Below are 16,256 nucleotides of genomic sequence, written 5' to 3'. Positions count from 1 at the left end.
TATGAATTCCAATACGACATGATTTATACGTAATAAATTGGAATTCATAAATAAACTTAGTATTATTCTTGTTGCTTTTTGTGAATTTCCTTAAAGCCTAATGCATAATTGATTTTTATATGCCAAGTGACAAAATGAATGGCGTAGAAAATATTTTAATTTTGAAGTTTTATATTTTCCGGTTTATTGAATTAATTTTTGAAATGTCAATCGTGAAAATTCCTAAATTGGAGATGATTGTCATTTGCAAAATCAATCCAATGAACGGACATTTGACATACTGCAAAACTGCCAAAAATGCTTACAAATACAAAAATTCCAAAAAGTATTACAAAGTTTTCTTCATTTTCTGTAAAATTCTAAATAATTCTGTCTGATATATGTACGTACGTACATTATGTCGATATTATATTAAATTATTAAAATTATTAAAATCTTAAATTAAGGTTACATTGAAACGCTAAAATTTTGTTTTAATTTTTTTAATATTATTTTTATTTTTTTGTACAATTTTTCGTTTAATCTTAAAAATGAATTTTATAAATTCTTTATTGAAATTTATTGTGAATTTGTTGCTGCATTTTTATTTTTTATTTTAATTTTGTTAATAAAAAGCTTTGACGTAACATAAAAATATTTGTGTTTGCTGTTCTTTTTTTTATTTATTGTTGTTTGTTTCAAATTAAATAACATAAGTAATACATAAAATAAACTTAATCACTTTTACAAATACAAATATGTATGTAAAATAATATTTAAAAATTTTGTTAAAATTATAATTATGAATTTAATCTTAATACACTAAAAAAAAAAAAAAATTTTTTTTTATTATTAGTAAAATTAAAAATAATCAAGAGTGTAAATGTTTTGTTTGAATAACTTTTACATATTATGTTTTGTGTGTGTTGTTACAATATTAATTTTAATCAATATAAAGTTTTTTAGATTGAAAAAAATTTTATTAAAATAAATTTAAAAAATAAAAACCAATTTAAATTAAAAAAAATTTTAATTGTTATTTTTGTCTTTAAGAAAATAAAAAGAAAAATAATTTAAATTTAAAATAAAATAGTGATTGTCTTGTGTAAAAATATATTTTTTGTTTAATAAATAAAAATATTTAAAAGAAAATAAAAAATAGCAAAGAATTCTTAAATTCTATAGTTAAAAGTTTTTCAAAATCTGTGAAGACTTCCATGAAAATACTGAAATTTTAACATGATTGTACTCGAAAATGACAACTGAATGACAGTTGTTTTTGTATAATTTGAGCTCATATTAAAATAAAATTAATTTTTAAAAAACTTTTTAAAAAATTGATTTTGAAATTTAATTTTAACATATTTAAAATTACAATGTTAGTTTTTAATTTTTAATTATTTTGAAAAATAAAAATAATATATTCTTTTTCATTTTATAATTATAATTTAGTGTCATCATTAAAATACAACTGAGTTGTCTGTAAAATTTTCTAAAATATATATATTTTGTTTTTTCTCCTTGTTTTCTAAAAATTTTCTTTAATGATTTCTTTTTTCTTTTTTTTTTTTGTCCTTTTTATGAATAGAATGTCAATACACTTGTTTGATTACCACGTACAAATAGAAATGGTGGTAATCCTTGACTTAAACTTTCTAACCATGCCATATAAAGTGGTGCTGTTACCATATTTTTACGTGGCATCGGTAATGTCATAACGACTAAATCAGATTTTGTTGAATTCTCCAATAAATATTCTCTTAAACGTAAGTACCGGTTTGTTTTATCTTGTAATGCAATCAAATCACTATCGGTAATTGCAGCTAAAAAAAAAATACAAAATGAAAAACAAATTAAATAAATTTAATAGAAATTTAATTTTTTTTAATAATAATTTTAAATAAATTAAATTAAATAATTTAAGACATCCCATCTCATTTATATGACATTCAACGCAGAATATGTCTTACAATTCTCTCTTAGTAATTCTCATACGCTCTCTAACAAAAACAGATTTTCGATTTACAGTTTATAAATAAATGATACCATATTGTGAATTGTGATATGTGACTATTGTGATTGAAGCGAGAAATTTAAATTTTGAGAACTAATTTATTACGCATTTACATATTTTTTTTTTACCCATTTCAACATTTGAATTAAAATAATGGAAATGAATTAAGTACAATTAGATTTTAGTTCACGGACTCGATTACAACTTAAAAAAATTTTTGACTAAAGGATTCACACACGAATTAATGAAATTGTTTACAATACGTGTGAGATGCGTGCGTAATATCATCTTTTGCGGTAAACTCTTCAACATTTTTTTATTCTCCTCAAAACTATTGACAATAACTATTAAATGTGTGTATAAAAAGAATTTATAAAAAAGAGCAAAAACTATCTTGGAAAGCAAAAAATTTTTATTAGTCTACATCGAGATGTACACGAGTACTTATGTAGGAAGAGATTTTTAAAAAGAATTTTTTTTCTTGATTCTTTTGTATTTCTAAAGAAGAGTAGATCTGAAAAAGTTTTAATAGTTTCTTAAGTGTTCTATTCTCTGTATTGAATTGTTTCCTCATTATCTATCTATCTTTTACCACCAATTTCCACCCACCCATTATCAATTTGTATTTCAAATTTAATAGCTTTTCGTTTGTCATACAAATAAAGAAATTCACACAAGCGTAATTTTCTCTATAGTTTTGAATAACGTAAATTGGAAAAAAATATTTTTATTTCGATTTAAAGAGCCTTATAATAAAGAATAAAAGTATTTTCGAGTAAAATATCCTAATAAAAAGTTGAATCAAATGTTTGATTTGTTAACAATAGGATAAGCTATAGAAATGTAGCAGAGGTATCTCATTTAGCCTTATTCGGAAATTCTGTAGTGCTTCATTTTATTTTTCCAGCGTTATTGTTGAATGAAAATTAAATGCCATCTAGAGTATATTTGAAAAATAAATCGTAATAAATTAATTTGAAAATATTGTAAACTTCAAAATTCTCTTCAGATAAGAATTGTCACAGAACCTAATGTCAAGTTACCTATACCGAATTCAAAACCAAAATAAATTTATTATTTCTAACCGAAATATACCTTACTCTACAATAATCGTATATCCATCCTTTTTCTTTTCTTTTTTATTTATTGTTATTAGATTGTTATTCTCTTTTTATTTTTTCGATTAAATACTTACTTAATTCACCTTCCTCTGATGTAGGAGCACTATCATCGGCAACAATAAAATCCTTGATAAGTTCATTAAAGAATTGTGTTGTTGATTCTTGTGGTTTTTTTGTAATATCCGGTAACAAAGTTAAATCTGAATAATCGATACGAAATTTAGAAAGTAAACTGGCCATTGAACGTTGTTCAAATTCTAATTCAGATTTTTTATTAGCGAATGCATATACCCTTAAAGATAAAATGAAAAAAAAAAAGAAAAAAAAATAAAATAACAAAAAATTAATATGATAAATTTTTTAATAAAATTTTGATAATTTGAATGTTAAAAAAGGAAAATATTTGGGTTTTTTTTTTGGTGAAATGATCCCAAAGTCCTTGACAAATTATTATAAAGTTGTTTGAAGGATATTTGAATTCAAGACGGTGAGTTCGTGTATGTATATGTATGTGTGTAATTATATTATTATCATCTTTGAATAAAATTAATTTTTAAGAAATTCAAAACATTGCAGTCGTTTCTTTTTTGAATGTGAAATATGAGATTGGGGTCTCTGCTCACGAATATAATTAATATCAGTTTAAAAAATTCCTGGGTGCCGGTAGCTTTATTAAATAGTTTTGGGCCTTCTTAAATAACTTATTATAGGTGTAAATTGTGTTCTCTTGTGTGGTCCAGCGGTGATCTGCACGTTGTAGTTCAGCTTGTTCCACAAAACCAAAATCTAGTACCTAGATTTGGTTTTGTGGAATCTATCTGTATTCTCAGTAAATGAACCAATGGTATACTCAAATCCACAAATTGAATGTGATTTACTTATGAAACAACAAACGATGAAATCAAGAAAACAAGACTGTGACACTCAACACACCCAATAAACAATCTTATTGTATTACAGAAGTTCGGAGATTACCGGCCGAATTATAGAATTAACGATGGGATTATCGACCCCTTACCAAAAAAATTTCAATTTTTCAAATAAATTAAATTTTATTAAAGGAATTACAGCAAGGTAATTTCGTTGTTGAATGAATTAACAAGAAATCTTTCAAACCTTAAGCAACTTTTTGTTTTAATTTTAAAATAAAGCATTTAGTTTTTTGTAAATTCCACTTGATTCTGTTTAACATGAAAAATTTAATGCAGGTACTAAACATTCTGGAACGTGATATTAGGTATTTAGACATGAAACATTCAATAATGTGAGCTGATTCCCATTCTGTAAAAGATAACCCAAGTTAAGAATTGTGATTTCTTAACAATAATAGAAATTTTCTAGAATTTCATTAAAAATTGAATAATGCTTCCTTTATCTCTTTATATTATTTGACAGAATTCCTCAAAGTTTCCTTAAATTTTAAAGAACAATCTCATACCTAGAAAGAAGGAATATAATCTTAAGACAGTGATATAACCTCTTCAACACTCAAATTAAATTTATGTCTTTTATCTATCCAAAATAAATTTTAACAAAAATCTATTTTTAAAATGTTACTTTAAATTTTATTTTCTTCAGTAGAACATACAAAAGAAATTTCCTTTTTGAGAAGACTGAGAAGTAAATTAAATCCTTTTTGTCTTGGGAATAGAATAACAAATTTTTTATTTATGCTACGAAGCAATTCTAAAAATAAAATCATTTTAAAAATTTATTTATGGGTCCGCCTTTTTTATTAAATTTTCAATGATACTAGATCTGATGCTCTTAAAATTTTTCACTTTTACTTAAAAATTCTAAATCTTAATTATTTTTAAATGTTAAGAAGTTCAGTAGCTAATTTTAGTAGGAGTTGGAGTCTAATTCCCAATGCAATATGGTGTACTGTGATTTCTATGTTTTTCTTGTTAACATCAGTAATATTGTTATCCTTTGATAATTATGCCTTAACTTAAATGTAAGAGTTTTTTCTGCGATAGCGGGAATTACGATTATTTATGTTCAAGTTTTAATGGAATTTTTTGATAAGAGTTAATTTTAAATAACATAGTAAATATAAATACAAAAAAAAAATTGGTTTCTGTTAAGTAAAATAAGTAAGAAATGGCCGATGAATAATTAATAACCGACACAAATAATTCATTGTGAAAATGGTTGACGTAAGCTACAACTATTAAAAAACGGTAAAGCAGTGATATATAAGCGAAGGGGCTTTTCGAAAATTACTAGTGACACGCTATAAGATAATCATAAGGATAACTCTGAATCATGTGACACCATGGGTCACATCGGGGTTCCTGACGAGACACTCCAGGCTTAGAAAACACCTAAGCAAGCTGGGTCTAGAGATCGGTGGGTCTTGCAGATACTGTGAGGAAGGGGAGGAAACTCCAGTGCACCTTCTCAGTGAGTGCGGGGCGTTGGTTCATAAGAGATGGGCCACCTTGGACCTTGGCTGGTGGGCATGCCGTTGTGGGATATCCCTCCGGAAAACCTGCTCGGATTCATCAGAAGTGTGAGTCTGGAGGGGATGCTGTAGGCAGAACACTGGGCACTCGAAGTGGGTGCACAATAGATCTTTTTGGGTCGCGGTGGATTATTACCCAATTCTGCTATCTACAATCTACAAGCCTCCGAAAAGATTTTAATTATCGCTGCAATTTAAAATTACAAAAATTCCATTAATTAAAATTAAAAATAAATGAAAACGATAAAAAAAATATAGTTCACCTAGTCAACTCTATGATACCCGTACGAATAAATGACTTTAAATGCCGAAGATAATTTTACATACAGATTCATTCAACCTCTTGCTTTTTAAATTTCTAATTCTATTTTATACATAATTAATCCATACGTTCGTACGGGTATAAAGACCATAAAGAAGACTTCATACAAACTTTTATTCCAAATCAAAGTGAAATTTTCACGAATCTGTTCAAAAATTATTTTAAAAAATTAAAATTCTCAAATAATTTAATCACACAATCACAGAAAACCTTAATATTTCTATTTAATAGCTTCATTTTATCAGATTCACTTTGTTAATCCAAACCAAAAATTTTTCAATGAAATTCAAAACTATGCTAGACAAGTACCTACCTAGTATGTGTGCACCTATAAAATTTTATAAAAATTCTATGTAACATGTAGGTGTACATTTACATTTCTTTTTTGTTAAGTCTAGACTTCAGTCAACATTCTATTTGATCTAAATAGTTAAAATTTATGAATTTTCAATTTTTCAATCAAATTGCAGCAATTTTCCGAATATTTGTTTCAGTAAAACAAGAAAGAAAAAATTTTATTAAGTGGCAAATCTCAGCTAATATCATAAATTTTTCTTATTTACATTCGATATTGTTTTTAGAACTATCATCAATTCAATTCAAAAATCAAGAAATGTATAAGGATCATAAATTGTATATTATACAAAAATGTTAATAATTCACACATAAAAGAGCCCATTTAGGAAGAATATCGACAGAATATATTAAATCGAGTATTTGCAATGAGAATACAAAATCCATCAAAAAATCATTATGACTCTCAATATAATATATGTATTAATAATTTAAAGCTGAGGGTCATCACTTTCTATATAGAGAACACATGTTATATTTAATAATTTAGAGATAAGTGAATGTCTTATGCATTTTAGATGAATAAAAAAATACGCATACAAATCAAATTATTGAATTGGTTGCTTTTCATAATGATTTATTAAATTTTACCAATTTATTATCATTGATTAAACATGTTGATATTTATTTAGCTGCCCACTCAATAGATTGTACGGTTCAATGCCTTGTATAATATTCTTCAAAATTTAGTATTGTGGTTTTACAAATAAGTTAAAAGTTTAAATTTATTGATTTTTAAATTTATTGAAAAGGTTCAATTATCAAACTATTCAAGAAAGTCCTACTATTTTAACTGAAGAGTCATCGCACTGGTAAACATTTCTTAGAAATATTGGCAACAATTATAAAAAACAAAGTAAAAAATACAAGACACAATTCGTGAAGAAGAGTCTTTCTTTGGTCAGGCAAATTATATTTCGAACCATAGCCGAACAATTAATAGAGTACAGAAAGCCACCATACAAATTCTTCATCGATTTCAGAGAAGCTTACGTTACAATGCAGCGCCGATGCAATAAATATTCGTAACGGCCAACCTTTCCAAATATATTGAAACCATTACTAAACAATTTACTTTTTGTCTTCTATAGGTAGAATTTAGAGCCCTCATATCACACTTGTATATAATATTCTCGTAATAGTGAAGGCTTCATTGAGATTCCTTAGACAAATAGTTCGACTCAATTATCACCATAAGAAATTAATTTACTATTCCTTCCAAAATATTCTATATAATGCATTTCGTTTTGAAACGCTCTCGAAAATATTCCCATTGATTCGAAGAAATTGGTTCTTGGCCCAAATACTCACGCCCAAGTCCCATGCAGGCCTTTAGTCAAAAAGTATACCACCTGATGGCGTGAGATCCTTTTTATTAACTCGAAAATTCTCGCTCCCAACTGCTTCTATTACCAAGGAGCGAAATTTCCCCGAGAAGGCGATCCCGATTCTGATCCCTTTACCTCATTGTCCGAATCCAACTCAATTACTTCCCTACCTCAGAATGGCAACCTTCGCAGAGGTTGGGAAGTAGAAAGGGGTTAGTCCCAAAATCACCTCCATTGCCACGGTTGAATACGTTTTTAGAGCTCTGCAATTATTCGAGGTTCTTTCTAATCACTCCAAGAGCCATTCCTCTCGCCCATGCCACCACTCCATATTTGAGGAGCGGCATCACTACCATGGTATATATCCACCCCATGATGGACGGGGAGAAGCTCCAAGTCCCGTCCGATTTTACCCTGCAAAAAATAAGTGCCTAGGTGGCCTGTTTTGCTTCTTTTATCTTTCTTCGGCAAAAAGACTTTTCACTTTGCACGAATGCGGTCTATACGCTTTCCAACTTGAGACATCTTCAGGGTCAACTGCCAGTCAATCAAACATAACAAATATCCGTTATTTGGAGTAAACATAATAAAAAAGTTTAGTAGATTCTTTTGTTTAATTTAAGCCTTAAAATATGAAATTTAATTAAAATAATCATTTCGTATTTTTCCTTTTAATTTGATAACTTTTCTAATTTTAATTGTATAATATTTAAGTTAATTCTATATTCATATACCTCATTGTATAAGATCATTCATATTTTAATTATTCAATATTCTCATATTTTATTATTGTATACGAAAAATAAATTGTAAATAACTTTTCTTTTTGTTTAAGTTTGAAAATTTTTTGAATTAAATTTAAAAAGTTTTTATTATACAACTTGTATTATTAAATAATCGCAAATTTTATTAGAGACCGGAAGTTTTATAATAATAAAAAAAGAAGTAGGTAGTTTACTATAACTTTTAGAAAAGTTCAAAGAATCATAAATTTTCTTAGAAAATGTTAAAAACAACGTATGTACAGTTATAATACTAAGGAAGAAAGTTTTAAATTTCGTAATAATATTGATTTATGTAGTTTTACGTACAGCTTGGTGTTAAAAAAAAATAAAACAAAACAAAACCAAACAACTAAAAATTTATTAACCGGAAATGATTTTAGGTTAATAAAAATCCCTTCAGAACATCCTTAAAATCTTATATACTGAAATTTAAGAAATATTGTAAGAATAATATTTTCGATATATTTGTAGAGCTCAGACGATTCATATGAGTAAGTAGGTCATAATATATTTAGAATGATGCTATCTTTATTTAATCTCATATTTGATGTTTCTCTCTTATAAGCTACAAACTCATAACTTTGATATCGTAAATCATGTGTGTTAGACATTTCAAGATGATAAATTGATATTGACAGTATAAATATTGAATGGTGACTGTAGAACTTGATAAAATTCAATACATGAAATATGACTTGCAACGAAACAACTAAAAAAACCAATTTCGTTTTACGTTATTTTAAAAATATGAAGCCGTGTATCGGAATAACTGTTCGCCATTACTTTTCTCAACTATTCTCTTGTACTGCCTGCTGTAAATAGGAGTGCTACTTCTAAATAAATATCTATTTATAATAAGAGTCCAAAAGCAGTATTGTGTTTGTTTCTTCGTACAAAATTCATAGGTATCACCACTGTGTTTATGGTGGAATTCGACAATAGTGATTTGAGTCACTAATTCCATATAAACTGAATTCTCTTATTTCTACACTATCCAGCAAGAAATATGCAAAAATAGTGGTCATAATTCAAACTAGTCATCTACATATGTAGGACGAACATTTAATTATTGCTTGGAATACAATTCATAAACAATACACACATATAAATTAAAAAAACCATACATACCTTAATTTACATGATGACCATGTTTTTCTCGTATTTATAATGTGTGGTAATAAAAGTGTTAAACCACCGTCATCATATAACCACCAGACATCAATAACAGCATTTGTACGTTTTCTTGTGAAAATTATCAATTCATTTAAAATTTCTTTTGGAAGTTCAGAGCCTCCAGGTCCTTTATAAAGTTTTGAAGCATCATCACGATTTTTTTTACCTTTTCTAATTGCATTCGCCTAAATATACAAAAAAAAAAATTATAAACACAATTTAAATATATTGAACGTATGACATCATGATCGGAAAATCAAACTGAAAGCTAGTTAACGCTTATGAACTTCATTAAAAATTTCATACTTTTACAATAAACGGAGGCTAAGGTAGAAGCAGTTCAATATAAATTATTAAAATTATTTTAAAACTTACCGAAAATTGATTAGATTTTGGATCTAGTGGATCGGGTAAACCAGATACTTCATTTGATTTTAATTGTGAACTTGATGTAAATGATAAATCACTTGTACTGCTTGCTATTGAATTAAAATGAAAATTAAAAAGGTAATTAAAATTTAATTTTAATTATTATGAAAATTTTAATACGAAACCTTACTGAAATTGAGAAAACAACAGCATTTTTTGTTTTTATAAATAAAACAACAAAAAACAGCTTTAAATATTAAAAACCTTTAACTATCCAAATCATAATCTATAGAATTTAAATTTAATACCAGTAAACTTAATCAATTACTTTGAAAATTTTATAAAAATGCTTAAATTACTTAAATTTAATTCAATTTTATTTAAAGGGGTTACTGTTTGCACAGTAAAACTTAGCTGTATTTGAACCATTTGTTTAGTTTCAATTAAATATTCTGAAAGGAAGGAAGATCAAAGGGACTATGGCCATTTAAGCCTTTAATATTTTGGGAATGCTCTGATTGTATTTCTCACCTAAATAACGACTAACAACTCAGATGGACAAGATTATAATTTTGAAAATACAACACCAGACCTTTGCAGAGCTTTTCTTGGTGTTCCGAGTTGACGTAAGAAATTTCATACAAATGTAAAATAGGCTCAAATTTAAAATTGAGACACAAATTCTATTCTCAATGTACTCAATTGTCTAAATATACAAAATCTCAAAACTTTCGGTCACTTACTTTGACTAATCAATCAGCCTTTGAATTTTTGGTTTAAAATACGATGACCTCATTATTAAACGCGATTCGGTCGGCAAATATGAAAAATATTTGTTACCTGTAACTGCAATAAAAATTCCAAATTCAAGAAAAGCCTATTATTAAATAATATTTGGCCTTCCTCTACAAACAAAAACCAAATCAATCTCCATAACTACCATTTTGAAAATAAAAAAAAAAATTTTATTCAGAAACCAAAAAGTTATTCTTGAGAACTTCTTTTGTTTTCTTTTTCTACAACATTAACCTTGATATAAAAAAAACCTTACAGTTTGGAATTCGGTGAATTATTCATGATTTCTGGTAGATCTTCTTAATAAAAATTGTAATTCATTAGGAAAAAAACTTAATTTTTTTTCATTTTAATTGAAAACAAAAGAAATTTCCTCACAACTTCTAAAAAAACTTCTGAAAAAACTCAATGCTAATCAGATATTAAGGATCGATACAAAGGATTCAAATAAATAATTTAATATTTTCCAATTTTTTATGTTGTAATTTTGAATAATTTCTACATTGTGAGTTTTTCTATATCCTTCAGATATTTTAAAAAATATTTTTATATAGCAATAAAAGGGAAAAAATTTTATTCAAATAAAATTTATTATAATATTTTTATTTTTTTCCAAAATAGAGAAGAAACTATAGTTGGTTAATCTATTGAAAACAAAATTTTAAATTCTGAATTCCATGGTGCTATCGGAAAAACCGTTCAAATTAAAATAATCAAACATGCTTACAATCGTAAGAATTCAATCTAAGAATGAAATTGAGTTCGGTGAATGAAGAAAAAACCTTTTATGAGCCAAAGTCGCTCATTGATAAAATGAGCATTCCTTTAATGAGCCACACTTGCTATTAGCTGCAAACTCAAATTAACAAATTTTATGCCAAGAGGCTTCGTTTGCGGTGCGCAATTTACCGTAAAGGCAATATACCATTTAAAATTTGAAAAATCTTTACGATTAAAACAATTTTTGTACTGGCGGTTGCTCAATAGTTACAATGTCCTGTATTGTGATCAATTTTTATTCAACTTCAGCATGAACCGTTCCTTTATATGTTCCAAAATAAAATCATTTCTAGATTTCTTAATTTTCCTTAATTTTATCCTATTTTTTCATTTCACGTTTTATTTTGTAACAATATAGAGTAAATTTATTACACAACATACACATACATATAACGTATGTATGGAATAAAAATAAGGATCAAGGTTATATTTAAATCCTTTCCTTCACATTCGGAATCAAAACGAAAAATGGAAAGAAAAACAGCATAAAGATAAAATTGTGTTAGTTATTTAATCAGTTTTTACTTCTTACAAAAATTATATTATGCGTTATTAACCTCGATAGAGTTATGATATGAATTTGTAATGTAAATCAAAATTAAAAATGAAGTCTCACATTCATCTACGTTAAATACTATCTAAATACTAAATGAACTACTAAATGAACTTTTGACTTAAAAAATATACAAAATTGTGTCTACTATTTAAAAGTTACAAAAAGGTAACGCAACGCAATCATTATTTAACTGACCTTATCTCACCACAATTAGTGGCAAGCAATGAAATATTACATCATATTATCGCCTATAGTTCAGCTGCTTCATTCTGTTTGGTTCAACTTGCTTACAACAGAAAAGGTATCGCGATCATACCAAATTTCACTTGTTAAATTTCCTACCCTCCTACGATGTCACTCATGTCGATCATATTTATACATGGGTTTATTATAACGATAACCCGGCCGCCTACCTAGATGCGTACCGAACCTTCAACAATGTTAACGCGCGGGTTATTCCGGAATCTCTGTTCGAGTTTGGTGTTAGTGTCAAGATACCGGCAGCTCACTGGATACTATCGATTCTGCAGTTCTTTTTTTTCACTTCAATAGATAGACACCCAACGTAAAGGTTCGCTCCTGGCTGTGGATGTTTGTCTTGAACGAGAGCCTAAAACGGATTAATGCAGCTACATATGCGGGTATTTTAAGACAAAGAAGTTTTCACCAAGGTTAGTAGAATTTAAAAGCCTGTATGTATTGATATTTCGACTGAGCGTTAAATTCGACTCTCACTGATACCTTACAATACGCTTCTTGATTTGCTTTTGTAGAATTCATGTTACTAATCTAAACAGTCCGCAACGACTCAGGGAAAGTGGGTGTTGAAACGCGACAACCATATATAGTAATGTTCTTAGGTCGCTCTCATGAAAACAGCCAAAGTGGCTTTGGACTATTGGAATTCCCCAAGCAGCATGTGTTAGGTTGTAGATAGTGAACTGTTTTTACTATATCTGCGAAAGCCCACCTCTAGGAAGAGCCAAACATTTCAAGCATAGCCAAATCGTTGTCAATATTTACAGAAGAAGCACAAAAATTTTTAAGCTCATTCAAGCCTAAAAACTCTTCTTGGAAAACCTAATATTTATTTTCTTTTTTCTTCCTCTTTTTGTATCGTTATCAAAAAATAATTTCTTGTGTTTTCTTTTTATTGCTACATAAATCTATAAAAAAATTTTCAATTTTGTTTCCTTCACCATAATAAAATTAGACAAGGAAAATTGATTTAGAATAGGTTTCCTATATACGTTCCCTCTTTGATCTGATATATGTGCACGTATTAAAAGAAAATTTCCGAAAACAATGAAGTTACACACGTGTTGTGTGTGTGTATGACATTATCATTGAAAAATTTAAACCTTTTTTTGTTGAAAATTTCCAAAGAAAATGAAAAAAAAAATTACGAAATAAATAAAAATTGTACGGGAAGATTAAAATTTAAAATTTTCTATGATTCTAACATCAAAAATTTTTTATCTCTATCCTAATTTATTTTTTATTTACCCTATTTTTTCTAAAGAGTGTGGGAAGATATTTATGTTTTTATACGATTATTTTCTTCATTACTGATTTATGTAATCTACTGCGATTATCCTAAATAATTTTAATTTAAAAAAATTTGATTTTCAATCTTAATTGCCTTGAAAACAGAATTTCATAGAAAATCTAATACTATAATAAGCCGACGTACGTGTAATTCGACACAAAATAATATGCAGCCCAAAAATATGCAATTATTCTTACAAATTTCTACATAATTGAATTTTTTAATTTTGCGTATTGCTTTTTAAAATTACACAAAAAAACATCGTTCAAAATTGCAAGAAAACCTGAAGTATTTACAATAGTTGCACCAGCATGAGCTGTTATTGATTATTTGAGCTACTATAATACAATAAAATATAATTAATGTGTCAGATAAGAATAATTTTTATGCGCTTAAAGAGTCTTACGTGACACCGGGGAAGGTAGTTTCGTAATATGACATACAACACTGTAAAATAATAATGAAAATATGTAGAAACCAGAGTATTGAACTATTGTAGCACCAGAGAGCGCCTCAAGAAATTTGGTCTGAAAGGAGTGATAGTTACAAGTTATTCATGAAGGAAAGCGGGACCTCAGTACACACCTGGAAGCGTATGGAGCATTGATTTAAAACAAAGGGAAATCCTTGGGGATTAAGCGCTCACTGCGGTGGTGTTGGATTCCCTCAACAGATAATTGAGAATTTTTTTCTTAATAACAATTAATTGAATCATTACACCAAATTTATTATCATATGAATAAAATTTTAAATTTTATTTTAAAAGAAAAAAATCTATTAAAGGAAATTTTAAACGTATATTAGAAATTTAATGAAGACACCGAAAACAAAGTCCACTGAGAATTAAAGACGATTCATTTTTATTCCGTATCATCAGAAAAGCTTATTTAAGGATACTATAGAATTACATGAATCAAATATTCTCAAATCCTTGTTAACATTCATTTAACATTATCACATATACATATATATTTACAAATCTATACTCTGTTACATTCTTTCTTGTATCCTACCCAGATATGGAAATGAGTTTGTAATGTAAACATTATTTTTCTTTTTTTTATGTGGAACAAATAAATTTTCTTTATATATCAATATTATCTACGTTTATTTAGGCCTTGATTTTATAACATTTCTGTGGTAAAATATGATTTTGATTTCCCTTTGGCCATTTAAATGCTTCACACTTGAGTTTCCATATTCTTATATATTGGCTTTAATATTGTGCTGCCTTTAATTTCTTCTACAACACATTTTATATTCTTTTGTTTATTCAATTTTATACAATATTTTTTCTATTTTTATATTATAAAAAATTTTTATGACCCAATAACCAAAAGTCAGTCGCCTATAAAATGCCAATTGAAAACGTAAATTGCTATCAAAGTCGAAAATAATTGTGTTTTTTTGTTTTCGCTTCTTCATCTTCCTTATATTTTTGTTTTTTAATAATAGAAGATCAATGACAATTTTGAAGACAAATATGACACAGAGAAATAGATGGAGAGAGAGAGAGACAGAGGCATAGGTGAAGTAGAAGGAGAAGGCATATGTAATAACGTGGAAGTGAAATAGAATATTGTGGTATTTTTAAGGCGTTTTTAAGGATATTAATTTAAAAAATTTCCTTTTCAATTTTTCAATATTATTGGTACTCGTGTGTTTCTTTTTTTTTTTTAAATTCTCATTTTTATAATACAGAAGAAATTTAAATTTCTTTGGAGGAAGAATATTTCTTCTATTTTTTTTTTTAATAAAAACAAGCTGTTAAAAAATCTACAACATTCTTATTTACATTACAATGATTTTATAAGATTTTTATGTCTAATGTGAGAAACGTGCCATTTATATTTTATGTTCATTAGAGATATTTTAAGAGAATGTTATTCTTGTCAGTTGTATTTTAGTCTTATAATTACAATAAATTAATTTGAAATGGCTTTATATTTGTAATACAATTAAATTTTAGCAGAATATATAGATAATGCGTAGAAACTAACGTAAAAGTTCATATGTAATCGCACAAAATTTAAAAATATTCAAAGGAAATGAAATATTTTTTTTTTTTGAGAAATTTCGGTTGGAATAATATCGGATTGGAGAAGCTCTCAGGGGCGCCTACGGGTACACTTCTGAGCTTTATCAAGGGGATAAAGTTCAGAAGAGAATTGTCAATGGATTTAGCGGTGAGAGGTGTATTATGGAGGTATGAAAGTGTGTTTATTCCATTGGCTTAATGCTGGGTGGCATGGTTAAGAGTGGCATCTTACCTCTTTAAATAACTACTCAACTAAAACAAAAATCCAGTTCAATATCTTATTTTCATACAAAAACTTTCTACAGAGGCATATTGAATATGTGTGTAAAAATATTCAATTATTCCTTCGTGCAAATTTATCAAATGTTATATGCGACATAGGTCATTACGAACAGACTATTATAAAGTTCATCCCATTAATCCTTTTTTTTTTGTTTTTGAACTCGATGCACATGTCTGCTGTCTTAGTTAAAAATAGTAACTAAATTGTTAAAAAAATTGTTATATTACGAGTGGTAGACTAATGAAAAATAATTCTGTAAATTACAAATATGAAATAAAATTACTGTAATAAAAAATTTTTTACACAAAAAAAAAATTGTCCCATAAAATATTGAAGTGATTGC

The 16,256-nt window shown here is 27.3% G+C and overlaps 1 protein-coding gene across 2 annotated transcripts in view; it reads right to left on the bottom strand.

The window, feature by feature from the left end:
• Positions 1 to 934: 934 nt before the first annotated feature.
• LOC129614015 (bumetanide-sensitive sodium-(potassium)-chloride cotransporter) overlaps positions 935 to 16,256 on the bottom strand; it is a 98,908-nt gene continuing 83,586 nt past the window's right edge. The window contains exons 19-22 of one of the 2 annotated variants that reach the window (XM_055528384.1): positions 9,919 to 10,022; positions 9,499 to 9,728; positions 3,189 to 3,406; positions 935 to 1,802 (exon numbers count right to left, since the gene is read on the bottom strand). In XM_055528384.1, coding sequence (XP_055384359.1) covers positions 1,558 to 1,802; positions 3,189 to 3,406; positions 9,499 to 9,728; positions 9,919 to 10,022 — 797 coding nt within the window. In that variant the 3' untranslated portion in view covers positions 935 to 1,557. The remainder of the gene's footprint in view (positions 1,803 to 3,188; positions 3,407 to 9,498; positions 9,729 to 9,918; positions 10,023 to 16,256) is intronic. The other variant, XM_055528385.1, reaches the window with a different exon arrangement.

Source organism: Condylostylus longicornis, unplaced genomic scaffold (assembly GCF_029603195.1).
Source record: "Condylostylus longicornis isolate FDR11 unplaced genomic scaffold, ASM2960319v2 ptg000098l, whole genome shotgun sequence".
Taxonomy (NCBI): Eukaryota; Metazoa; Arthropoda; class Insecta; order Diptera; family Dolichopodidae; genus Condylostylus; species Condylostylus longicornis.
This window is presented reverse-complemented; position numbering and strand designations above follow the sequence as displayed.